The sequence below is a fragment of the Cheilinus undulatus genome, linkage group 1, assembly GCF_018320785.1.
Source record: "Cheilinus undulatus linkage group 1, ASM1832078v1, whole genome shotgun sequence".
Classification (NCBI taxonomy): Eukaryota; Metazoa; Chordata; class Actinopteri; order Labriformes; family Labridae; genus Cheilinus; species Cheilinus undulatus.
This window is the reverse complement of record NC_054865.1, coordinates 45,237,704-45,263,807: the sequence shown is the minus strand read 5'-3', so window position 1 is coordinate 45,263,807 and position 26,104 is coordinate 45,237,704. Positions and strand designations below refer to the sequence as shown.

The 26,104-nt window shown below is 38.4% G+C and overlaps 1 protein-coding gene across 2 annotated transcripts; it reads left to right on the top strand.

Moving 5' to 3' along the window:
- The first annotated feature begins 195 nt into the window (after window positions 1–195).
- pir (pirin) lies at window positions 196–25,979 on the top strand. Of its 2 annotated transcripts, XM_041794261.1 has the most exons (10): window positions 196–332; window positions 2,291–2,406; window positions 2,483–2,575; window positions 6,823–6,903; window positions 12,171–12,377; window positions 14,786–14,870; window positions 18,940–18,984; window positions 21,104–21,186; window positions 21,719–21,785; window positions 23,855–25,979. In XM_041794261.1, the coding sequence occupies exons 2-10, from the start codon at window positions 2,311–2,313 to the stop codon at window positions 23,971–23,973; spliced, it is 876 nt and encodes a 291-aa protein (XP_041650195.1). In that variant the 5' UTR covers window positions 196–332; window positions 2,291–2,310; the 3' UTR covers window positions 23,974–25,979. The 2 variants fall into 2 exon arrangements, with proteins under 2 accessions (XP_041650195.1, XP_041650259.1); XM_041794325.1 differs by lacking the exon at window positions 2,291–2,406 and having other exon boundaries at window positions 220–332.
- The last annotated feature ends 125 nt before the right edge of the window (window positions 25,980–26,104 follow it).

The window sequence follows — 26,104 nt, the reverse complement described above, 5'->3', positions numbered from 1 at the left end:
CTTATCTTATCTTATCCAGGATTTAAAAAAGGATTTATTAGTGATTCATAATGACAGGCCAAAGTGCTTTAGAAAACCATGCTCACTGTGATACTGGCTTCACTAAAGGACTGAAGAGGTAGTCTATGAAAAAGTAAGAAGGTAAAAGATAGTCTTTTCATACAGCGTCCTATCTTTAGCCACGCCCCCCTCTGCCCACTTCCGCATTAGTAACCACAGGCTACCTGATGAAGAGCAGACGTCAACAATATTAACAATAAAGTGGCGGTTACCCTGATTTAAGACTGAAAACGGTCAGACCCGAATCGGGATCTGCTGTGTTTTATTACCAGGTAGGTGGGGCGATTTGTCATGTAATGTGACGGTGGCGGTATCGTTTAAACTGGTGGCAGCGCTGTTGGTGTCAGGTGTAACAGGTTATTCCAGGTGAATAACTCACTACCTTCACATTTAGTCGTACACAACGAAGATATTTTAAGATTTCCTTCATATGTAGACACCGTGAACTGAAGACAGCAGTATCTCGGTGACAAGTAGAGTTAGTACACCATGAGATACGCTACCGCTCCACTTAAATTCAACGGTGTTACCGTTCAAAGAGTGACCGTGTTATCTGGCGACAGTCAGCCGCCGCACGCCCCAAGCCATACAACAGATGATGTAAACGGACAAAACAAGACTACTTACGAGGGCCTCTTTTTGTATTCATCATTTTGTTGTCATTATTTAGATTAAAATAATCTCATTTAAAATTTTTTGGTGAAAAAGTCTCACGAAGACTTCAAATAAGCGACAACAGAGTCCCCCAGCTCAAAGTCGCCAGGGTAACGAGTTAAACCGCTACACGGGGATAAGCGAAGAGGCTGCTTCAGTATGGTGCTCAAGGTCTATTTTTTCACGGTTAAACGTCTGTTTAAGGACATAAATGTTATTTCAACACCTTCAGAAGAGTCTCTGGAATAAAGCCAATTTACAGCATGTGAGGATCCAAACCGTCAGCAGCACAGAGATCAGCTGATCCGCGCAGCTGACCGGTTCCCTCTTATTTCACTTCCTTGGCATCTAACCTGCAGCCAGCCCGCAGTTCGGGTTAGTAGTTTGAAAAACTGGTGAAAACTGGTGGCTGTGGTGCGTCATTTCCTGTTATTTTGTACGTTACATTTTTTTAAATGCTGGAATATCCCTCGTGTCCAAAGAAATGTGAGTCATTTTACTGATTTCACAGCCAACATGAAAGCATCAACCATAATAGTGCTTCAAAACATCATTTAGCCCTGATAGCTACATTATTTATATAGCTAAAAAATAGAGGGTCATGATACAGTGTCAGTATTTGAAGATTTGCTTTTGCAGCATACAGGGGTGCATCTCAGACATCTGTTCTGATGTTAATGATTACAGCTTACACCTCACAAAAGTACACTATCTCATAATATTAGAATATCACAAAGCATCAGTCTAGAAAAGGGATTTATAATACAGAAATGATGACCTGGAACATTCTGCTCATTTATGCACTCAGTAATTGGCTGGAGCTCCTTTCGCAAAACTCCCAATCAGGGCCAATCAGTCTGTGGCACTGCTGGGGTGTTATGAAGCCCAGGTTGCTCTGATAGCAGCCTTCAGCTCATCTGTATTGTTGAGTCTGGTGTCTCTCATCTTCCTCTATACATTTCCTCAGAGATTTTCTACAGGGTTCATGTCAGAAAAGTTGGCTGGCCAATCAAACACAGTGATACCAGGGCCAGTAAACCAGTTTCTGGTAGTTTTGGCTTCATTGTGGGCAGGTGCCAAGTCCTGCTGGAAAAGGAAATCAGTATCTCCATGAAAACATCTTGAAATATTTCACTTTGAATAAGATGTAGCCTATCTAGAATATGTGGAAATTTCACTTTCTGATGTAGGGAAAATGAACTTTTACTTGATATTCTATTTTTTCTAGATGCACCTGTATATAATAAATTGAAAACAATAGGTAAACAAAGGGGTTCAACCTGTGGTCTACATAGAGCAATGGTAGGCTGCCTAGAGACCACTGTCATCCCCATTATATTATTTTTTGTGTATCATGCACTTAAAGAGAAAATAAAGTAAAAAGTTGCATCTATTTCCTGTTTTAAGGCATTTCTATGCAGTCTATGAATTTTGCTTGATTTCCTTAAGTCTATAAAGAAACACGTGCATACTAAAAATGGTTTTGTTTCCTCAGTGTAGACTGTTTTACTGTGCACAGTTTTTTATTTTCACTTAATCAGTGGTTAAAGGCATTTACATTTTTATGTTGCTATAGTAACAGGTGAAAACTTCAGCATGACAAACGTGAGGAGAGTAGAAAAAACAGTTTTGAGTGTGGAGCAGTCAGAGGGAGTCGGCGCTCGCGTTCGCAGGAGTATTGGGAGAAAGGAAGTAAGTTCCCCAAAATGTTACTATGGTTCAACTGTTTTAATTTTAAAAAACTGTGACATGCACGTTTCATTTGCAGCTCAGAAACCTGGATCCTTTCCTGATGTTGGATGAGTTCAGGGTGAGCAAGCCAGCAGGTTTCCCAGACCACCCTCACAGAGGATTTGAGACGGTCAGTGTTTTAAGAATTATTATGAAGTAGGGATGCACGATATTGGATTTTTGCTGACACCTGATATGCTGATACCTTCTTATCCGCAGGAATTTTATTATCTGCCGATACTGATATTGTGCTGATAATTTCATGCATCCCTATTATTAATGTCAGGAGGAGAAAATCTCACATTTTTAAAGTCTGTGGCCTCTTTAGAAGTATTTTAAATTACCAGAATAATTACTCTAACCCACCAAACAATGTGGACACTCTTGCATTGTTGTTTTTTATCCCTTCCCTTGATCTAAACAGATACACCCCCTTTTGCAAAATAACCCCACATAATCTATCTCAAGTAACCTACATTTTACCAAAGGTACATAACGTTCACTCTGCTTTAAAATGATCAGTAACAAGTTACAGGAAACGTCTCATTCACATTAGACTATAAAAAATATACAAATCAATTAAATGGCCATAATTACAAATTCTATTAATGTCAGCTGAAACAATGATAAAAAACACCTTTCTTTTCAGGATTCTTTTGAAAATAGTCTTTTACAGCCAATAGTTTAACATCAAAATGGTCCAAACCAGCTGCAGGCTTTTCAGAGGTCATCTCAGGGTCAAAAGGTAGAGTTTAGCTGTAACGGCAAAAGCTTTGCATAACAATGAAAGGATAGAAAACTTCTGTAAAGCTGCTTTCCCACCTTAGCTGATAAAGCTATTTGCACATGGACTCCTTAAATACACACAGAGACTCACTGCACTTGCTGATGAAAGGCCAAATATCCAAATACGTTTTGAACTTGTCAGACTTCATAAATGAAGCAAAACAGATGCACAAGGCTGACTGGAGGAGTGAAATCCCCTCTATGATCACTAGAGGGCGATGATAGGACAGAATGCTGACAGCAGGAGTCACACATGTTAATAAAGGTTCATGTGTTCTTCAAAAACCTGCCAAAAACCAGAGATATCAGAGACATGGTGTCTGATGTCCTTGCATAAGCTCAGGGTCAGCACTAAGAACTTTGTTTTTAGAGTCTAAATGCTGACAACTCACAGAAAGTCCCTGTTTTGAAAGAGAGGAACTGGCTGATCCTCTGCTGTGTTTTTGTAAGACAATCTTTGGTTTGTGGTTTTTATTCTTCTAGGAAGTTGAAATGAATAAATAATGTCTCAACCACAGAAAAACTTCTTTCTCGGCTGTTGTTGCTGATGATTTTACATGTTGGCTGCTTCAGTTTGGTGTTTACAGATGGTTTTAAACAAACAACAAACCTCCTCTAGTACATGTGCAGATGTCCTTTTCTTATTCAACTCCCATAACCCCCCCCCCATGCAATTTACATATCAGAACCCATGCCTCACCCTGCATTTTCATGTTTGCTTTTTGTTATTTTTTTGTCATCTGTTTTATGTTGTAAAAGTGTTGAAAATGAGTTACTGCCTACTTAACATGAATGATATATTTGTCGAATGATCTGTTTCCCAACTAAATATTAAACATTTGCACTGTTCTTTCCCCATATTCGTTAGCCTGTCGAAAAACCCTCTGGTCTTTTATTTACCATAAATCAGTGTTACTTAGCCCTACTCAACTGAGGAGCCAAATAGTGGAAAAAGTATCTTTCTAAAAGCCATAATTCAACCAGGGTGGTGGAGGTTGTCCAATAAGTACTGAGTAAAATAAATTAATCAGAGCATGTGGGGAGCTTGGTATTACCTTTTCCTTTTGTCATTTTTATTTTATCCAAAGTGAATTACGGTAATTATTTGAGTTTTCTCCCTATTTCAATTCTGTCAGATGTTTGTTTTGTTCATTTTACCTAAAATGCATTATTCTTAGTTAGTTTCATTCTGCTTATGTGTTAAAATACCAGCTAATCTATATGCAATACTGAGTTATTTAAAAAGAATGTTTAATATTTTGGTTAATATTAAAGATAAAGTTGAAAAATCTTGAAATTCAGAGATAAGATACTTCAGATGGGTACAAAATAGAATAAGTGAAAATAAAACACAGATTCTGACAGCCCATGCTAAATATTCAGAATAACAGCAGTGTGTTTAATTAAGGGCAAAATTGATATGTTCACTTCAGCGCCACGTGATCAAGTTTCCTCTCTGAATGAAGGAAACCGTACGAAAACAACCACATCCTTTTCATGTGTACTGGTGCCAAACATGGTTGAAAAGAGCAGCTGGATGTCTCAGACTGATTTAAGTCCTGGTTATGGCTTAGCAATAGCAATGTCAAAGTAATATTTACCAACTTTATTCATCTCTGGAAAGTTCATGCGCCATAAAAACTGCAGCACACCTTCATCAAAATTCACACACTTTTTTGTGGCGCTGTAACAAAGCATCACACAGCCCACCTGCACACTGCACCGCCAACTACAGCTGAAAAAACAGCAATTAAACTGTGATTTCTTAGAGAATGATTCTAACAGCAGGGTGTGATTAAATCTTTACAAAGGTAGATTGAAGGCATTGGAGGATGATGTATCAGGTTGTAGATGTTTTGACTGATGACTTTCTGATCTGTGACTCACATTTGGTATGTCTGTGATTTTTATTGCTTTGTTTTTTTGTGTCTGTGCCTTTGTTAAATGTGCTGCTTCCTGTCTTGGCCAGGACACTCTGTAAATGAGATTTTTAATCTCAGTGAGGTTTTCCTGGTTAAGTAAAGTCAAATAAATAAATCATCACATCCAAATACATTTCCTTTCAGGCATGTTTCAACAAAGTCAGGTTGTTTTCCAGCTCTGTCACTTACTTTTAACAAATCGTAGTACATGGAACACTTTCAACTCGTTTGTGTTGTCAATCCCAGCTCTGACATCAGCAGAAATTCCCAGATGATGACCCTGCATAACATTTTGTGATTTGATAGAAAATCTATACATATTAATGAACTTTTCATGGCACCAGTTTCAAACCAGTACACCCAAGATGTTTACTGAGGGATAGCAAGGACAACTGGAGCATTGGTGTGGCGTGCAAATTGAGACCGACAACCAGGCAGACAGACATGCTGCCAATTATAGTAGAAAGATAAAGATTAGATACCTTTCAGTGTGCCTGACAGTGCCTGACAAATCACAACAATTAAATAAAAATCTGTTCCTCCACATAACTGCTAGTTGAGACTTCAGCTTTCAAAAATCTTGACTTTAAACTATTGCAGAAAACAAAAGTGCAATGTCAAGTTTGAAACCTGTTTTGTCCCTTTTCTCCAGCATCAGCAATATTTATCTTGCATGTTCTCTCTTGCACACATCTACGGGAACTATGCAGACAAAAAATAAAGGTTGACCATTAAATTTGAATTTTAAAGCCTATTTTATAAGTGTGGGAAACAAACTGATTGATGTGGCTTGAAATGGATCATTTCTGAGATCAAAATGTCCATTTTTTAGAGTTTTCTTGGGGAATTATTTCTCTGAGTAAGACTTAAAAGAGCCACAAGTCGTCACAAAAGAGCCACATGTGGCTTAAGAGCTACCCATTGAGTGTTACTGTCTGGAATACAAGTCGTAACAAATACCTCACACTTTTAGATTAATGCTGCATTTTTAATTCACTGGAGGCTGTATGTTGTATGTGCTTGTGCATCAATGTTTTTGCATACGCAGTAACACACTGACACCACAGTGGTGAATGAAGGTTATGAATGATTTGGCAGTTTGGAGCCGAACTTAAAAAACACGGATATTGTCCTTAGATTGCTAGACATTCTTCTGAGTGTATTTTATTTGGCAGATGCAGCTTAAATATCCTGGTGTGGGTGGACGGTACTAGGTTGCACTCCCAGCATGCCTTTCAGCAGGTGTGTTTGCTCACACTCACATGACTTTAGAAATCCCACAGCTGCGGAGACAGATCACAGGCAGCTCACTGCAGGGCCTCCAGCCTTCCTCCCTCAGACAGATGTTCACCTCTGAACAATTGACCCCACGCTCAGCCTCGTCTTCCTGTCCAGTCTGACCACTGGGGCAGTGAAAACCAGCGCACACGTGCTTGTAGTTTAGAGTGTCCGAGTAGCACTTGTTCCAAAGCTGGTTGCCTGATTTAACAGGAAATTTGACTTAATTAAAACACGACATCGTCATTCATTTAATGGAAAACTGTTAAAACAAAGCCAAGAATTTAAAATTTGATGTTTTGACTGCTAACTTTCTTTGAATTATTACAAGTCACAGATAAAAGTGAAGTTTTGTCATGTATAGTTGTTAATGATGTCTCTCCTCAATCAGGTCACTTACGTCTTGGAGGGAATCACAGCTCATGAAGACTTCTGTGGCCATTCAGGTCGCCTAAAACCCGGAGATCTGCAAGTATGCTTTGTTTCTTACAGTGCACAGTTTACTTTTTTAATGTTCAGACCTTTGGGAATTTCCCTAAAGCTACATGCAGCAATTTAGCACAAAATGCCAACAGAGATTAACAAGTAGTCTAAGTAAAAGCTACTTTTAAAAAACCAAATTGACCATTTAGCAAGGGTTATGTGCTGAGGTACTTACCTTTGGACAGAGTTAGGCTAGACCTTGAATCTGTGTGTCATTCGTTCAGTTCATATTTGATTGATGATTAAATAAATAAACAAAAATGAGCTGTTTTTCAAGTAAGCTGCTGTCTGGAGTTAGGCACATAAACTATATGGACAAAAGTATTTGGCTTCCTGACCATTAAACCAACAGGGACTGTGATGACACTGTATTCAAAGACATCTACTTTAATATGGAGTTAGCCTCTGTTTTGCAGCTCTTCTTGGAAGGCTTTCCACACATTTTGGTGTGTTTCTGTGGAAATTTGTGCCCATTCATTCTGTAGAGCATTTATGAGGTCAGGCACTGATGTTGGATGAGAAGGCCTAGCTCGCAGTCTCTGTTCCAGTTCATCCCAAAAGTGCTCAATAGGGTTGAGGTCAGGGCCAGACAAGTTCTTCCATATCAAACTCATCATCACCATGTCTTCATAGTCCTTGCTTTGTGCACTGGGCCTCAGTCAGGTTGGCACAGAAAAGAGCCTTCCCCAAACTGTTGCCACAAAGTTGGAAGCATAGCATTGTCCGAAATGTCTAGAAGCACTGGCCTTCACTGGAGAAAATGGGCGTTACCCAAACCCTGAAAAGCAGCCCCACACCATTATCCTCCACCAAACTTCACTGTTGGCACACTGCAGTCAGGCAGATAATGCTCTCCCAGCATCTGCCATCAACTGGACTTTTTTAACCATCCCGGACTTCAGACTGATGAGATATTGGTATAAAACTCTTTCAGCATATAGAGTTTTAAGATACTGTTTTGCTGGGTTCAAGTGACACCGAGACAAACCACTCCAGGACATAGTCTAGACCCTGACGTGCCAGAGCATTGTGGTCAGTGAGTGTGGTTGCCCATCTCGGTGTCAGAACTGGAAAGACAGATGTCAGGGTTTGAGTTTGTTTTTGTCACAAATACTTTTATTAACCTGCCTGTCACTGTGGCTAGTTTGTTGGTCAAATTCATCCCACACTGAACAAAAAAGTATTTGGCTAGTTGCTAATTTCTACCCCTGATATTGTCAGTGAGCTAAACAGCAGGCCTTATGGTGGTAGAGAGCTCAGTCCTTTGATAATGTTGCAGTCTTACGTGTTTGAGAGCCACATATGTCACTGAGCCCCACCTTTAGCTCTGTTTAAAAGCAGCCGTAGACCTGAAAGTAATGAAGACTTTCTAATGGCATGAATCCATAATTCAGTCCAACATAGTTCTCAGTCTTTTAACAAGTTTACAGCAATTTTATTCCAACATATTTGGTATATCTCCAGCCTTCATAGACATAGCACAATATTCTGTTATTGGATTATTAGCAATGAAACTAGTATAAACTGAAAGTGTCAACCAGATTCTTTCATTGTAATTTTTTCAGATATTAGACATTCTTTTCTTAACAGCACAGTTTCTATCTTTCAGCCTAATCCTCTAATAAACCAAACAGTAGGCTATAAACACGCCATTATCTAGAATGAGAAACATTCAGACCTTTTGTTATTAACACAAAACAAATTACCGAGCAGAAATACTGGAGCCTATTGGCCTACAAATCCCCACAAACTCATTACGTATGCATTATAATGCTGTGCACGCACACTAATTGGGTGTAACGCCCTGTGGTTTTTTCCTCTCTTTTTTTAAAGTAGTAAACTTACACTCACACTCACAAACACAGTGTGCTGACTCAGCCTCCACCAGCAGCTGAGGTTCAGTCAGTTTAGCTGAATCTGCTCTTAACCACCATGTGCACTCTCCGCAGGCTCCGATGTCATGTTGGTCCGGTGGGAAAAGCTCAAGCACGGTCTCAGATTAAAGCGAGGTTTCATTATTAAAGGAAGCAGGGAAGATGCTAGCACATTGTTGAAAGAAAGTATTTATGCACAATTTATAACTTTAATGGTTACCTAAAAAGACCCTTCTAGAGGCATGAATATTTGAGGTGCACAATGTTATCAGCGTTGTATTTGCATTGGCACATAGGAACATTTCTGACATTATTTACAGCCGATTAATCAGACACATTGGCGTAATGAATGTTTTAGGGGTGCGCCGATCGATCGGCCAAGATCGGTATCGGCCTTGATTTCCTTAATTTTGGGAGATCGGTGATCGGCTGATCCTTGTAAAATAAGATCAGTTTCATATGCCTCTACCTACTAAAATGTGAAAAATGAAAGACTAACGGAACTGATATTATTTAGTAGTTTGGACAGCAATGCTTTAAACTTTTCATTTATATTTGAGAGAACTACCTCATGTGCAGTTAAAAAAACAAGTTTGTATTGTTTCACAGGTATTGTTCAATGTTATTCAATAAAATAAGATTGGAACATTGAAGGTGTATGCTGTCAGTTAGAAAAAAATCGGTATCGGCCAAAATCGGAATCGGCAGGTCAGGCTTTTTAAAGATCAGTGATCGGTGATCGGCCAGAAACCCCTAGAATGTATAAATTAGTGCAATTCAAAGTAGAATCAACAGACGCACCTCAGCTGAAGTTTTTTCTGTATTATCATAAATTATTATCTTTCTATCCTTTTATCATTCTTATTATTTCGGTAAAAATTTCCTCTTTTGTGCACTGTGGAGCTCACTGTCTATGCCAGGCCTATTTAATTAGAGGCCCGGGGGCCACATGTGGCCCAGAACCAACACCCATGTGGCCCAGCCCATGGTCATGCCAGAGATGCACAGGGGAACCTGTTTCACAAGTTTTAATAAATTCCCACAGTTTTTCAGACCCTACATGCAACACTCTGCGTAGCCTAGCAACAGTCTACCTACAATGCACTCTGCTGCTTTGGAGTGTGGCTAGCGACGCTGACAGAAGTAGCCCCAAGATACAGAGTATAAAACATGTCCTTTTCAACTGTAGCTACAACTGTGCAAATTTAGATTTATGCACTTTAAGAAATACTTAGTTAAGATGTGACCAAAATTATTATTGCAAAATTTCATTTTATTTTTTCATTCTATTTATTTTATCTTTCTTAAAGTGAAAAAAAAACATTTCTACTACCTCACGTTATGCTCAAATACAGCTCTGTTGTTGTGTTTAATGCACTTTTTGATGTGCTTTTTTCATGCTGCCAAATTTAGAGGGGAAACTATGAATAAAAAGTGCCCATTTTTCATCAAATTGACATTACCAACTGCTTACTGGGCGCTGAGCATGTCGGGCCCAGCTGCATTTCTTGATTTTAAAATTTCGCCCAGTTGAATTTGTAATTGAATAGCTCTGGTCTATGCAATGCTGTTTGAAGCTCTCAAAGCAGTAGATAAAGCTTCATTTTACTCTGTTAAAAAACAAACATGTAATACAGAAACATTATTTATTTTTCATTAACAAATGTGTATAGTTGAAAATGATGCTGTTCATTTTTTATGGTAGAGTCAGATATTATTTGTCTTTTTTTATGCCTGTTTCAAAGTATCAAAAACTGCCACAATAGGACTAAACGGTAAATTTGAGAACTGGTAAGGTTTGGTGTTCTTAACAGTAAAAGGGTAATGTATGTACAGTGCATTCATAAAGTATTCAGACCACCTTCACTTTTCCCATTATTGTTATCTTGCAGCCTGATGCTATATCCACTTAAATTCATTTCTATTCTCATTAATCTACACTCAGTACTAACAAAGTGGAAACAGAATTTACAGTTATTTTTGCTAATATATAAAAAATGTAAACAGAAATATCACGGTTACATATACTCTTGATTGGAGTCCACCTGATTAATCTGATTGGACATTATTTGGGAAGGCCCACATCTCTAAAGTAGAAAAACTGGAAGGAACTTATGAGAGAATGAATTAAAAAATTGTTTAAAGAGGAAGAAATGGGTGAAAAGTGGCAATGATAGGTCAAAGTTGGCAAAATGGGTTAAAAATGGCAGAAAAGTGGTATGAAGAGTTTTGAGAGTTGCAAAATGGGATAAAAGTGGCAAAAATTGGATGAAAAGAGGTAAAAGGGGCAAAAAGTCACAAAAAATGACAGAAGAAGTGGTGAAAAGAGGTGAGAGAATGGTAAAATGGGTTTAAAGTGTCAGGAATGGATGAAAAGGGAAAAACATTGGTAAAATGTGGGAAAACAATAGGTGGAAAAAGGAAACATGAGTGTGAAGTGGCAAAACTTAGTTAAAAGTTGGCATGAAAAATGGGGAAAAGTGGTAAAGACCTGCAAGTTGGGTTAAAAATGGCAAAAAATGAGTGAAAATAGGAAAAGGAATGGGCAAAAGTGTTAAAGAATGGAAGAAGACAATGTTTGAAGAGGAAAAAGTGGCAGAAAAGTGGTGAAATGAGATCAAAGAGTGGCCATATTGGTTTAAAGTGGCAAAAATGGGAGAAAAGAGGACAAATTTGGCAAAAAGGGGCAAAAAATGGTTTAAAGTAGCAAAACATGGCAGAAAAATGGTAAAAACAATTCAAGAGTTGTAAAATGGGTTAAAAGTGACAAAAATTGTGAAAATATTATTAAAGGGTGAAACGTAGCAGCAATTGATTAAATGTGGGAGAAATGGCAGAAAATAAAAAGTGTTGAAAAGAGGTCAAAGACTGGCAAAATAGGACTAGAATGGTCAAAACATGGTAAAACTGGACAAAAAGAAGCCTAAATTGGCAGAAAAAAATGTGAAAATGGGTACGAAGTAGGAAACATGAGTTTGAGTGAAAAAAGGGATTAAAACTGCATTAATGGGCAGAAATGTGCAAAAATGCAGAAACTGTGGTGAAAAGCAGTGAAAAAGTGTTAGGTCTACACAATTTCAACATCAGAAATCAATAATAGCATGACACTCTTTGCTGCTAGCACCAATGCTACTGATCCGACACACACACATGCATTGATATCATCAACAAGGGAGGGCCCATTCACTGAGTTTTTCAGGGGCCCAGACAATTCTGGGGGCAGGCCAGCATGGCTGGTAAAAACAAAAGCCCTCACACCATAGTCATATCATCAAATACAAAACCAGTAAAACGACGTTATCATCCGAAGAGTTGATGATTAAAATACTAAGACTGAACACTGAAGCGTGTGATTTGTGATATAAATCTTCTTGTCTACCAGTGGATGACTGCAGGACGGGGGGTGGTCCATGCTGAGATGCCCGTGTCAGAGGAGCCAGTGGTGGGCTTACAGCTGTGGGTGAACCTGTCAAAGTGTGATAAGATGGTGGAACCAGCATACCAGGAGCTGAAGGGCTCTGAGATCCCCAAACCAAGCCAGGGAGGAATTACAGTCGCTGTGATCTCTGGAGAGGCTTTAGGAGTGAAGGTGTGTGACAGTTTGTGTCTGTCTGTGTAAAGGTGTATGCCTTTGAATTTCACATTTATGGTGTTTATATCACAACATCAGAGGATCCAGAAGCACAGTCAGAAGATGCATATAGTGTTACAATACAGTACATATGCATTATATATAATGACATATAATGGGCTAGGATCAGATATGGAATGACACAACAGGTATGATGAATGTAGTATGGTGCTGTACAATAGAATGTGGAAAGATTCGATTGGATAAGATCCTGTGTAATGTGATATAATAAGATACAGAGATGATGCAATACACTGATTGTCCCTGTTAGGAAATTTGTCAAGTGCTGAATCAGAGTCCCTTTAGATCCTTAAAAAGTCTCAAAAAGTCTGAAATTGTACTTTTGAAATGAATTGCAAACCTGCTAAAATAAGCATAAGTATAGTAATACTGTAATGTTACTGGCAGAATAGAGGCACTCAATGAGCCAGAAATCATTGAATTAGGGTGTTTATGGCCAAAATTTTTTCTGTCCTCTATGGTCCCAGTGGTTCTTAAACTTTTCACAGAGCAAATCTAAGCTAAGATTAAGCCAAAATCTTGAGGCACACCATATTCATATCCACGCAAAATCACCTCTTTAAACCATGGGACAGTATCTTTAGTTGTTGTATAGTTGTAGTGATAATGTATGGTTTAACTAAGTCTAGGATGCACCTACACTTTTGCCAAGGCACATCTTACGATGCCGTAGTTATGCTATAGCGTGAATCGGTATAAATAGTGACTGCTAGTGGAACAGTTAGCTTGGATGTAGCCATATCAACACTTTTATCAAACCTGGACCACATTTATTCATGTAAACATGAGCAAAGAGCCACACTAAATCCTTTTCGTGACGAAAAAGATGTTTTGGCTTTCGACCTGCGTTGGCATGAGTTTGCCACAGTTCCTTCAGATCCTTGAAAAGTCTTAAATTGGATTTTTGAAATCGAAGTCCTCTGAAAGTCTTGAAAAGTTTTATTTTTTGCCAGTGAGAGGTCTTACATTTTAAAGGGCACTTTTACTAAGACATGCCTTTATCCAGTCTTTGTTTTCTGGCAAAAAAACTGGGTGTTTTAAGGACTGATGTTTGAGGTCTGAACTACATTTAAAAATTGATTTCAGTATCAGCTAAAATTATTTTGTAAATATCTGCAAAAATCCACTATCATGCATCCCTATTAAATTTTGATGAAGGTCCTAGTGAGACCTTTTTTAAGTGAGAAACTGATGCTTACTTTCTACTGGCTGCTGATATCATGGTGATGGTGCATTTACCGTCTTCTTGAGAAAGCATGAAAAATAAGAGCAGTGACTAAACGTCCATGCATGATTGTGTGTTCATGCTTGTGTGTATGAGGAAGAGAGAGAGGGGGATGCCTGTTTAACCACAGCATTTTATTAGTGTGAGTGAGAAGAGCCTGTGTGAGAAAAAGGAAGCTATAAATGAGGAGCAGATTGTCCTACGTAGGGTGACTTGGCATGTGCGTGTTTCACTTTTATTTCGTTACTCTTTTGAACATGAGTAGAAGCTGACGTGCAGAATGAAGTGCAGGCTGATGGCAGCAAACAGAAACACCAAAAGTGAGGTTGAGAGTGAAGGGACATTCTTCCAAATGTGGTTTTTATTGTATGTGTGTTTTTACATTATAGAGGGTTACTGCAAGGCAGGAGACTCATTGAGCTGTGGTTTGGCATTTAGACTTCAGTTAACCAAGTTCTTAAGATTTTTTATTGGTAATACTGGCAAACATTTTAAAGAAGTCTCTATTTGCCACAGATTTGGTGCCCAGGATCTGCATCCAAAATGTAACGGATTCTCCCTTTGTCTGAGCACCACCCTTCCTCCAAGTTTCATCAAAATTAGGCCTGTATTTTTCCATAATCCTGCTGCCCAAAGGATGTAGAATAGCCCCACAACAACCTTAAAGTAATAATACAAAGCACTGTTTCTGCATGTTTTTTTATTTATCACTCTATTTGAAGAGGGACAGAGGATGAATATCAAAATTATTTCTGAAAATGTGATACACTCAGCCAGACATTACAGCATTTCATCTGCAGCCAAAAGTTTAAGCCATGAAACTACAAATGATATTTTTTAACTTTGTTCCCTGAAAAATGCAGAGATAAATAGTACTGTCAACCACATAACAGGATTATGTGAAAAGCTTTGACTGGTTTTAAACAATTTATCACAAGGAAACGTTGATGCTGATGTTCTGATGCCATAAAAGTGCAATGACGACAGACTCTGGTGCCACTCTTCTAAAATTTGCATGTATGATGTTCTGTTCTTTTTTATACATTTCTTAAAGTTTGTGCTGGTCTCCTGAGTCTGAAAATGTTTGCATATTTTACAACAGATTTTTTCTTTCCTAAAGTCCAAGGTTTACACGAGGACACCAACCTTGTACCTGGATTTCAGACTGCAGCCTGGGGCCCTGCATGTTCAGCCAGTTCCCTCAGGTAGGAGACATTTCTAAGTACACTATTGTATGTTTAATTGGATTGTATTGTTGATTGAAATTTTTTTTGAGAGGACTGTAAGGACTCAAACAGAAAAACCTCTCCTGGTTACCTTGGGCACTGATGGCTAATCAGCCTTATTCACCATTTTGTTTCGTACTTAGCCCAGAGCAAAGTGGGACCCTTTTTAATATTGTCCTCATGTGTCTGCACAAAGGATGAGCATTACTCTGTAACATAATATAAAAAGGATTAGCAATTCAACCTGAACTGCTTATTTTATTGAATGTGTATGTTTTTTTATTTATGAAAGCCAACAAAAATAACCACATATACTGAAGGATTTTTTTAGAAATATCAAAGAAAAAGCTCTCTCTTCACCTCTGAGTCCACCAGTTGTTGGCAAAAAGTAGAGCTGTGGAAATGTTTTCCTCTTTTTCAGGTCTTTAAATAATTTAAATGAGTGCTAAAAAATGTTTATCAGTTTAAAAATGCCAATAAAGCATCAAGGATCAAGTACATTTTTATTATCCCAGAGGGGCAGTTTGCCATATAAACCATTTCACAAAGCATAAGAATAAAAAAAGTTCAGGAACATCAGACAGTCTTTACAGTCGTTGCTTTGTGCGCTGTGGCACAATCATGTTGCCACAAAACTGGAAGCGTAGCATGGCCCAAAATGTTTTGGTATGCCAAAGCATTACGGAGCATATAAAGTTTTCACCACCTTCAATGTCTTGAACTCTCACTGATTTTATAAATCAATCATGGCCAATATAATTTTGCTTTTTTGACAGTAAATAAATTGCAAAAAGACCTCTTTAATGTCAAAGTGAAAACAGACAATGTAATGTCAGTTTAATTCAAGTCAGTATTTTCACACTCAAATGTTCGGCGCCTTTTAAATGTGATACAGTATGCACGCTCTACTCAAGAAAGAATCCTATGTGTAGCTCTGGACGCAGCTAAAGCGTTTGACAGGGTGGAGTTTGACTATCTTTTTGATGTGCTTGAAAGATTCGGACTTGGACCTGATTTTATTAAATGGGTGAGACTGCTTTATAGTGCCCCAGTGGCAAGAGTGTTGGTTAACGGCTGTACCTCTGACGTCTTTAAACTGGGACGAGGAACGCGGCAGGGATGACCCTGTCCCCGCTCCTATTCGCATTGGCTATCGAACCGCTTGCAGAGGCTGTAAGGTGCTCTAAAGATATCTCTGGTGTATGCCTTGCTGGAACTGTTCATAAGCTAGCCCTATATGCGGATGATGTCATCCTCTTTATGACTCAGCCTGAAATGTCTATTCCTGCCCTTGTTAAAATTATAGATGCATTTGGCAGCTTCTCTGGTTATAGAATTAATTATGACAAATCCGAGGCTTTGCCTTTTGGGGACTTCGGGGACAAAAGTACCTTGTTGAACTTTCCATTTAAGTGGTCTGACTCTGGCTTTACATACTTAGGTGTCAGGGTCTCAGCCAATTTAGGCAATCTGTTCAAAATGAATTTTCTTCCCATTATTTCTGCCATTAAAAGTGATCTTCTTAGGTGGTTTGACCTCCCTCTCTCTTGGTTTGGTAGAATCAGTTTAATTAAAATGAACATTCTCCCAAGAATCCTGTACCCAATGCAAATGCTCCCACTGAGGATCAATAAATCAGTTTTCACTGACATTGATAAAGCTATTTTGAAATTTATCTGGCATGGGAAAAAATCACGTCTCAGTCTTAAAACACTACAATTGCCAAGAGAGAGAGATGGTTTGCCAGTTCCGGACTTAACTTTTTATAATTGGTCATGCCACATGCGCATAGTGTCAGATTGGCTGAGACATTTTCTTGATTCCAAGCAGCAGTTTTTGTTACAGTTTTGCCTCAATAAAAAATTCATATCCCATGCCTATAGGAAGTTACAGTCTCTCAAGACATTAAACATCAACAAAACTAAAAGTTTATGGGAGAGGGACCATGGGATTGAGTTTGGGGAGCAGGCTTGGTCTGATGCTGTAGAGTCCGTAGGGAAAACTTTTTTGTGCAACAGGATAACAGAAAGTCAGTACAGAATCCTTCACAGATTGCAACGTACACCCCAATCCCTTAATACCTTTTACCCTGAGTTGTCTCCCCTTTGCATAAAGTGTAAGAAGGAGGTTGGTTCTTACATTCATTGTATCTGGAGCTGTCCTGAGGTATATGATTTTTGGGTAAAAGTTTCACAGGAATTAAATCTTATTTTTGGTAAGACAATACAGGTAAATTCCAGTTTGTTTCTTCTAAACATAGCAAGTGAGGAACTCTGTTTGACAAATGTCCAACATAAACTTTTGAGCAAGCTTACTGTCTTGGCAAGAAGATGTGTTTTATTTCAGTGGATTAAACCCAGACCTCCAACTATCAGTCAGTTGCATGGAGAAATTCTTAAAGTTTTGCCGATGGACCGTTTAAGTTCAAGGTTAAAGGGAAATTTGAAGTCTTTTGACAAGCTTTTGGGGCCCTTTCTTGACTATCTTCCAGACTGCATAACAGACCTAATAAAGAAGGGATGTTGTGATGTAAACCGGCACCCCTCATGTGCTCCTCAGAATCCTTGAGATTCTCTAATGTGTATCTTATTTTAATGTTAGGTTATTCTATTGTACTTTATTACCTTTCCTGCATTGTGGATTCACTGAACCACATTTGATATCCAATTACAGTGATATAGAAATGTCTGTGTGCAACCTCCTGTACTAGTACATCATGCTTGTTATAGGGATATTTTGACCATCTCGTTTTATTTTGTCTGTATTGTCTGATCCCGCTTGGTTTATACCCTGCTTATTCCAGTACTTGCTGTCATGTGTTTTTCTTTTTTCTTTTTGGTTTTCCTTTTTTCCTCTTAAATGTTCAAAAATTCAAAAAAACATGTTTAAAAAAAAAAAATTCAAGTCAGTATCTGGAAATTGCAATTTAACTCCATTCTTCTTTAAATAACTGTGTCTTGGTAGCCTCTCTAGTCTCCATCTTGCATGGTCACTCAGTTTGTGAGGACGGCTTGATCGAGGCAGATTTACACATGTGCCATATTTCTTCCAGTTCGTGATGATGGATTAACTGAACTCCAGGGCAATTCAGTGCCTTGGATTTTTTTATCAATTCCCCTGACTTACACTTTTCAATAACCTCTCCTGTTCTTGCTCTTTTTGTGCATACAAGGTAAGCCTGAGGCATGTAGAGAAGCAGCTAAAAACATCCAGAGTACAGCAGGTATCAAAGACAACAGAATAGCATTGATTAAGTCAGATGCAGAAAAAAGGAGGAGCTGGGGTGGAGGAGGGTTTCAAAAAGTTTCTTGCAGAGGGAGCAGCCAAGAATAGCAGGCTAGAGCAGCTTAAAAGGGCAGCATGAGTGTAATTAGCCAATCAAGTGCTTGAAAGAGAATCAGCTGGCTGTCAGCTGATCTCAACTATATGGCAGCGCCAGACTCCGAGGCCTGCCTGAACTAACACTGTATGCTCAATAAATGGCAGTGGGGTTCTTCCTAAAATCTACTCTTACTTCTTTCCTTTTGGACACACTGATTTTTATAAAAGCATGTCTTACATTATTCATTAAAATCTGTTAAAACTAGCCCAAGATCAGGGTCATCATTTGAAAGGAGAGACACAATCACTGAGTCATCAGCAATTTTTACACTCTGATACAGACTCTGGTATTGATTTGTCAAGAAAATGGGAAATGGGATGCACTTGTGGACCTGGGTGTCTGAAAGTACGCCAAAAGGGATAACCACTAGAATTACAAGGAATTTGTAGGTAGAGGGAATGTGTAAAATTATTATGCAAAAATGAGGCTGAATAAAATAAAATCGGAAGAATCAGTTAAGAGTCACAGTACAAAGGTTTTTGCTCCCTTGAGGTCTGTTAAAATCATGTTTAGAAATATTACAAGAACATTGACTGGGTGTGTACATTTACCTAAGTCCTGCTGCTCACAGGTTGACAGGATTTTTATTGCAGGTTTATGAGTTGGAAACTCTTTCAAAACGGTCCTCCAACTTCTTAATAACTGTTATATTTCTGTGTTTGTCAGGATGGACTGCATTCATCTATACACTGTCAGGATCCATTCATCTGGGTGAGTTTTGGTCTTCTTTATAATCTTTTGAAAGCAAGAAATGGTTTATTTCTCTGATTAATATATAAAATACTTTAACAAGGCCTGGGTCATATTTTCTGTCCCTTCAGATAAGAACTAAAAAATCCCTCAAAGACAGGGTAATACTTAATTTGACTTATATATGTGCACTCTTCTCAACCTGTGTGATCGTTTCCAGCTTCCCTCCCTTCTCTCCCTGCTGCCGTATCTACGTTACAAAAATGTGTGTGATCTCAATCCAATGCTAACTTCCCTTCTGTATTCAGCCAAGACGTCCATGTGTTTCACTTTAAAACTTGATGGATTCATATACTGTCCATAAAATAAAATCTCCTGACTGCCCCAGTTCATGTGAAATTTACCCATTATCATGGGAAAAATGACAGTGCTACTGTTCTAAAATATGACCATGTCTAAGTTTGCTTCATATCAGTAATTGTGCTGACATGTTGTAGTGACGCCCTACTGGAAAAAGTAATACTGCATTATAATAATGATGCATTTCCTGCTTATTGGGTGGCATTTTGTGATCAGGGTGTTCCCCTCGCATGGGAACAAACACTCTCAGACGGTTAACTAATTTTCAGAGGCTTTGGTGGTTGTCTTAAAACCTGTTGCTTTCAATCAGAATTCCCCTTTCATGTTCTTTTTACAAAACTTCATTATAATTTGATCACTCTCCATTGTTACATGGCAGGATCTCTCAATTCCTAGCAGATGTTTTGATGGCATGAGAAAAGGAGAGTGGCTGCTTGGATTAAAGTACTTATATTTTAAGTGCCGACTCTACATGTCGTCTGGACCAATAACAACCAGCTGGCTTTGTTCATGGGTTTCTCACTTTTACGACTGTACTTCTTCAGTACTGTAAGTGTTATTCCAGGTCAAAATGTCTCAAACATGCAGGCACCTGTTTTTTATTCAACTTACAATAGACTGATGAAAGTCTTGTGGGATCCAGAAGTGATCCATCATACAAATGTAATAATTGCGAATGATTAATTTGTCAACTTATTTGCAGAAATGAGATTAAACTACAACACTGTGTCAGAACAGTATTTGCATCATAATAATGCACGTTGTGGTTATGTAACTAATTGCAATGAGCATGAACTGGTTTATGCTGGAAAGCCTCCCAGACTCTGACTGAGTCCCAAGGTCTGATAAGTTAAGGCTCTAACTTTAGAGACTGTTTGTTCCACAACTTAACTACACTGTGGGAGCAAAATTTTGCAGAGAGGACTATGAAGACAAAATGAGGTAGACATGTGCAGCTCCAGTTATAGGTTGTCTGCAATCATGTGATCCCTAATGCCAGTTTGGGGCCAGGAAGTGGGGGACAGCTGTTAAGAATGAATTGGAACATAGGAAGAATATGATTCCTACACTTTACAAAAAAGTGATTTTTTTTTACAGTTTAACCGATTTACCTGGAGTGGAGGCGATCAGTATCACAAATACTCAGTCCTGCAGACCTCCTTGTGTCTAGCATCATCGAGCCAGATGAAGAGTCTTGTGCTGAACTAAGAGGCTAACTGAGTGCCTTTAAAATATAAAACAATCCTCTTTTTGTCACAAGCATATTTTTAATTAAAACAGTGATAGACTATCAACTGAATAAACCTTGTGGGTTGAGTAACCGAGAGATGATGAGCCGTTCATGAACAAGCCTGTGCGTCTCTTTTATGTTAGCTGCCGCAGCTAGCTCCTGTTTGAAAACCAGTGTCCAGTTCTCCAACCTTTTGTTGTTATTGAATCCACATTATAAAGCCAAACTGTTACCAAGAGCAGCGTCTTGTCCAAGTACACATCAACATGTGGCTGTAGGAACTGGGGACTTAACCTCTGACCTTCAATGTGATCTGGAACCCACAGGAGCCTCCCTAAACATGATATTTATCTCTTGCATAGCTGGACTTTAAATTATGATCAGAACAGGAAGCCTGGTCTACTGTCTGTGGTAACTACACTGGAAGATGTTAAAGCTTTCACCCCCAGAGGGGAACATGCCAGAAATTAGTTGGAGCTGAATTTATTTAAGTGTAAGATAAGCATATAAAACATATGATATAGTAACTTTCAAATTCTTTGTTTTAAGGTCCAGATGAGGAGCAGCAGAAGGTGGAGCCCCATCACACTGTGGTGTTTGGAGATGGAGACTGTGTGAAATTTGAGAATAAGGTGAGGCTGTAAGCCTTCAGAGTCTCATTATCCATGATTTTCAGGATTTTTGATGCTTTATGACTTCAGTTTTGTTTGATACACACTATTTTTGCTTTTTCTCATGTCCAATTATTCCATCTTGTGACAATATTGTTTCAGTGATTAAGTCACTTTCCTAGACTGTAGTACTTGATTTAAGGCCTTTAACATTTTTCAAACCATCTTAAATGTGAGGACCTGGATCATCTTAAGTCCTAACCCCCACTCTTGTGTCACTGAATAAATAAACACTTTGCAACCTCTCTGTGAGATGTTGCACAACATGGTCACAACCTTGAATGTTTCATTCACACACCTGTAACCTGAGTCACCTGGAGCCTTGGCGTCATGCCCACCATAAACCAAGACTCCACCCGGTGTTTGGTGTTGGAATTACACTCATAATACATAATTACAGTGTGGATAAAAAGGTCTCATGCAGAGATGAAATATAACAGTCCACTTCATGCTCACGGACAAAGATGATAATGTTGCTTTTATGCTTTTTCAGGGCACTGAAGTTTCCCATTTTGTTCTGATCGCTGGCAAACCAATCAAAGAGCCTGTTGCTCAACGTGGTAGGTGATTTTTTTGTTTCTCTAAATCTTTTACAGAATTAAGAAGTCCAAAACAAACTTAACAAGTAAAATATCTATGCAACAGCCTAGTTGGTAGGTGTAAAACATAGAAAGTAAAGGAAACAAGGTGTTTCCTTCCTGGTCCTCAGACTAACACACTGGGTTAGAGGCAAAATCAACAATTATTTACATATACTCAATAAAAGGCTTCTTACAACAATCTAAACAAGAGACCGTGGGTGCAATAGAAAAAGGCACTACTGGCTCTCAAAAAACATAATTACTCAGAAAACACAACATTACTGAAATTACAAGAGAGATTATAAAGGATACAAAAATGTCCCACTTTTACCAAGTGAACCAAAAAGCACCATTTAAGCAACACAAACTAAGTTTTTGGAGGCCAGTAACAAAAAAGTTGCTGCTATCAGGACGCCATATGAGAAACTGAAGGCTGCCATATCCACACGACAACAGAGCACTCACTCAGAGTGCACAAAACACAGCAGGGGCCCATTTCATTAAGCAGGTTTAGTGCAAACCTTGAGTCTGTTGACCCTGATATGAAATTGGATCCAAACAAGACAAACAATTGATATCACATATTATGTGAGTTGAATTGAAGCTTACCTGGTGCATGTAAGCTTCAATGAAGCACTTACTTCCATCATTTATCTTTCCAAAGTCCAAGAAGGGAAAGGGGCAGATGACCCAGTGTTAAATTCGTCGACTAAAACTATGACTAAAAATGTTCGTCGACAGCCTTTTTCTCCATGACAAAAACTCGACTATGACTAACAAAAATAGATCTTTGATGACTAAAAGTGACAAAAAATAAGTTTAGTTTTCGTCAAGATGACTAAAACTAGACAAAAATGTAATGTAGTTTTTGTCTGACATTCAAAATCCATGCTATTTCTCCACTGTGGGTTAATCTGTCAAAAAGAATGCATCTCTTGCTATTCTGTCCCTCAGCCGTAGGAAGCAGGGACCCCAGGTTTGGCAGAGTGCCTAGAACACACTACCATGATTTGGTACCAGAAATAGGCAAGAAAATTAATGCTTGGACTGAAGTAAAGACTAAAATGTGAGGACTTTTATGGACTAAAACTAGACCAAAATGTTTTGAGTTTTCATCGATTAAAACTAGACTAGAACTAAAAATGATGTAAATGATTAAAATGTGACTAAAACTAAAATGCATTTCATTTAAAGACTAAAACTAAGACTGAAATTAAAAATAGCTGCCAAAACTAACACTGAGATGACCCCACAAAGAAGACCAACTTCTGGCCTGTATGTGATGTAGCCTCCAATGTTGAGGCCAGGTATGGCTCCTGTTGTCTGCAGCCAGTCTTTTTTTTTTTTTTTTTTTTTTTTTTTAGTTTAAAAAATGCACAGAAAAAAACAGCAGGAGACAGGAATTATTGGCCTGAACGATTGTTGTCACACAACACTTGTGTATGGTCCAATTCGAAAAAGTGATCAAGTTTGTTTCAGTAGTTTTGTCATGGTTTAGCACGTTTAAACATTATCTGCCTGTGTTTCCTCAGCAGATGTCTGTCCAGCCTCACTCCTTGTTTTAGGAAATCCATCTCTTTTAGGAGATCCAGATCATTTGTCTCAGCTCAGTAGAGCTGGTTGTTTGGCTCTCAGACAGCTTTTCATTACGCTGTTAGACATTTCAGATGCTTTTTACACTAACTTACTGGCATCTCTGTTGTCAGTAAGTTTGAGTACCGTACAGGTACAGGAACGCGTGGACCTTTTGCCACAGTAAATCCTTGCATCGGGGCTCCATTGATGATGGTTTTCACAGTTGTGTTTCCTACACTGACCTCAGAATTGATTTACCTTACTCAGATTTGCTGCTCTGAAACTGACAACTCAGTGTTTCTCATCTGAGGTAGATCAAGTCAGAGCTCAGAGCTAGACTCTGAGTTTATTGAGCTTCCTTCTTGAAATGGCCCCTGCAATCAAAATACAAAACAATGCAACTACACTACAATAAAGCCATTTCTCCAACAAAAATATAAAGTACGAATTTCTTTTTTGTGTCTGCCTCTCAGGTCCATTTGTAATGAACACAGACGAGGAGATCACAGAGGCTATTAAGGACTACCACAACGGCACAAATGGCTTTGAAAGAGCCGTAAACTGGAGGTCTAAGATCAGAGATTCTCTCTGAACACCTCATGACACACTAAGATGGTGAAATGTTTGCCTTACAGATCAAGCTTTAAGCAGTTTTATTCTTATGATTCTAAACAGATAGTAAAAGTTTGAGGTTTGAATATGTAGGTATTTATTCCAAGGGTTTGGGCTGAATATGTGTTACAGGACATCTAGTACTTTCCATCATGCATTCTGACTTGTTCCATGTTTACTTGCTTTGTGGAAACTCGCCTTTTTGTTTGCAGTGTAGTGCATTAACTCCCTTTCCACTATAAGATATAGATATTAGGGAAAATGTGTTTCTGCTCTCCACGCCCCTTGTTAAGTTTAGGCTTTATTACATTTTCCCTCTGCTGTTTGTACACTGTGGCTGAGCTGTTATAAAGCTTGTGTGTAAATGCTTTCACACTGCTGAGATGAACATAAATGCACTAATTTCAGGAAGTAGAAGTTTTAAATCTGAAATGTTTTATGCACTATGCACTAGAGCCCTAAGCAGACATGCTTTACTCAAGATAGAAAGTAATTTCAAGCTCCCTCCTTGAGTACTTGACTTATTTATGTCATTATCTTGGCATAATAACTTGTTTCTTTCCACATGATAACAAGTTAATATCCTTAAATAATGGGGCAATGACTAACCTTAACCAGTTATCAAGGCAAAACAGTCATTATTAACCAGAGATAAGAAGTTAAATAAGTAAATATTCTGTATTAAAGAACAGAAATTTACTTGATGTTACAAGAAAATGGAGTAAATTAAAACTTGTACAGTGCCTGTTAAATCCACCTTGGTTGTTTTACCCTGTTATTGGTATTATGAATCAATCATGGTCAGTGATATAAAAAAAATACAAAAAAATTATTTGATGCCAAATTGAAACATGTTTCCAGTAAATACTGTCAATTGAATGAAAATATTGATGTAAAATATGTGACTGCATAAATATTCACCCCCTTTAAAGTCACCGACCTAATCCAACAGAGGTCCAGCCAATTGGTGCTAGTAGTCTCACAGTTAGTGAAATGGGGATCACCTGAGTGCAGTGAATGTGTCTCAAGTCATTGTAGTATAAAGACACCTGCGTCGGGACGGTCCAGTCACAGTTTAATCAGTATTCATCGCTACCATAACACCATAAAGACAAAGGAACACTGTAAGCAGCTCAGAGAAAAGTATATATGTATATCTCAGAAGCTGATATGGGAGAGCCTCTGCATACAACAACTGTTGTGGTTCTTCACCATTCAAACCTTTAAGGTAGAGTGGCAAAGAGAAAGCCACTACTGAAGAAAACTCAGATTAAATCTGGACTAGAGTTCCCCAAAAGTCATGGGGGAAACTTCATGGTCAAGTGGAAGAAAGTTCTTTGGTCCGATGAGACCAAAATGGTGCTTCTTGGCCATCAGACGCTATATTTGGCAGACATCAACCATCAGACATCTCCAAAAACAAACTATCCACTCTGTGAGGCACAGTGGTGGCAGCATCATGCTGTGGGGATGCTTCTCGGCAGCCAACCTTGGAAGCCTTGTAAAGATAGAGGGTGAAATGAATGCGTCAAAATATGGACAATCATATTCGGTCTGCAAGAGAACTAGTCGAAGCCCAGACCTCAATGCAATAGAAAACCCAATACATATTTTTATGTAAGTGACATAACTTTTTAGAAATCTGTTTTCACCTTGACATTCAAAAAGGTTTTTTTTCCTTTTTTGTGAAAAAAGCTAAATTATTTCGACCATGATTAATTCATAAAAAACAATGAAAGGGTAAAACATCCAAGGGGGTGAATCTTTTATACAGGCACTGTAGATGCATGTCTTTGCAGGTCTACCAAAATATGACTCTCATTAGATGCACTACTTTTTAAAATTGATTTTTATTGTTCAGTTGATTTCTACATGTATATTACACTAAAATGTTGGAGGGTAAAGTATCATTTTGTAAATTTTATGACTATTAAATATAGTTTTTATCAATCAGAAAAGGTGCTTCAGCAGTTTTTTATTTGTACACAAATATTTTGTCTGTCGTGTCCATTATGTCATCATTTTCCCAGATCCTCAGTCAAACATGCATGGATGGGCAAGTGGGTGGGATGTCAGTGGGACAGGGGTGGTGCTGGCATCTTATTTCCCCT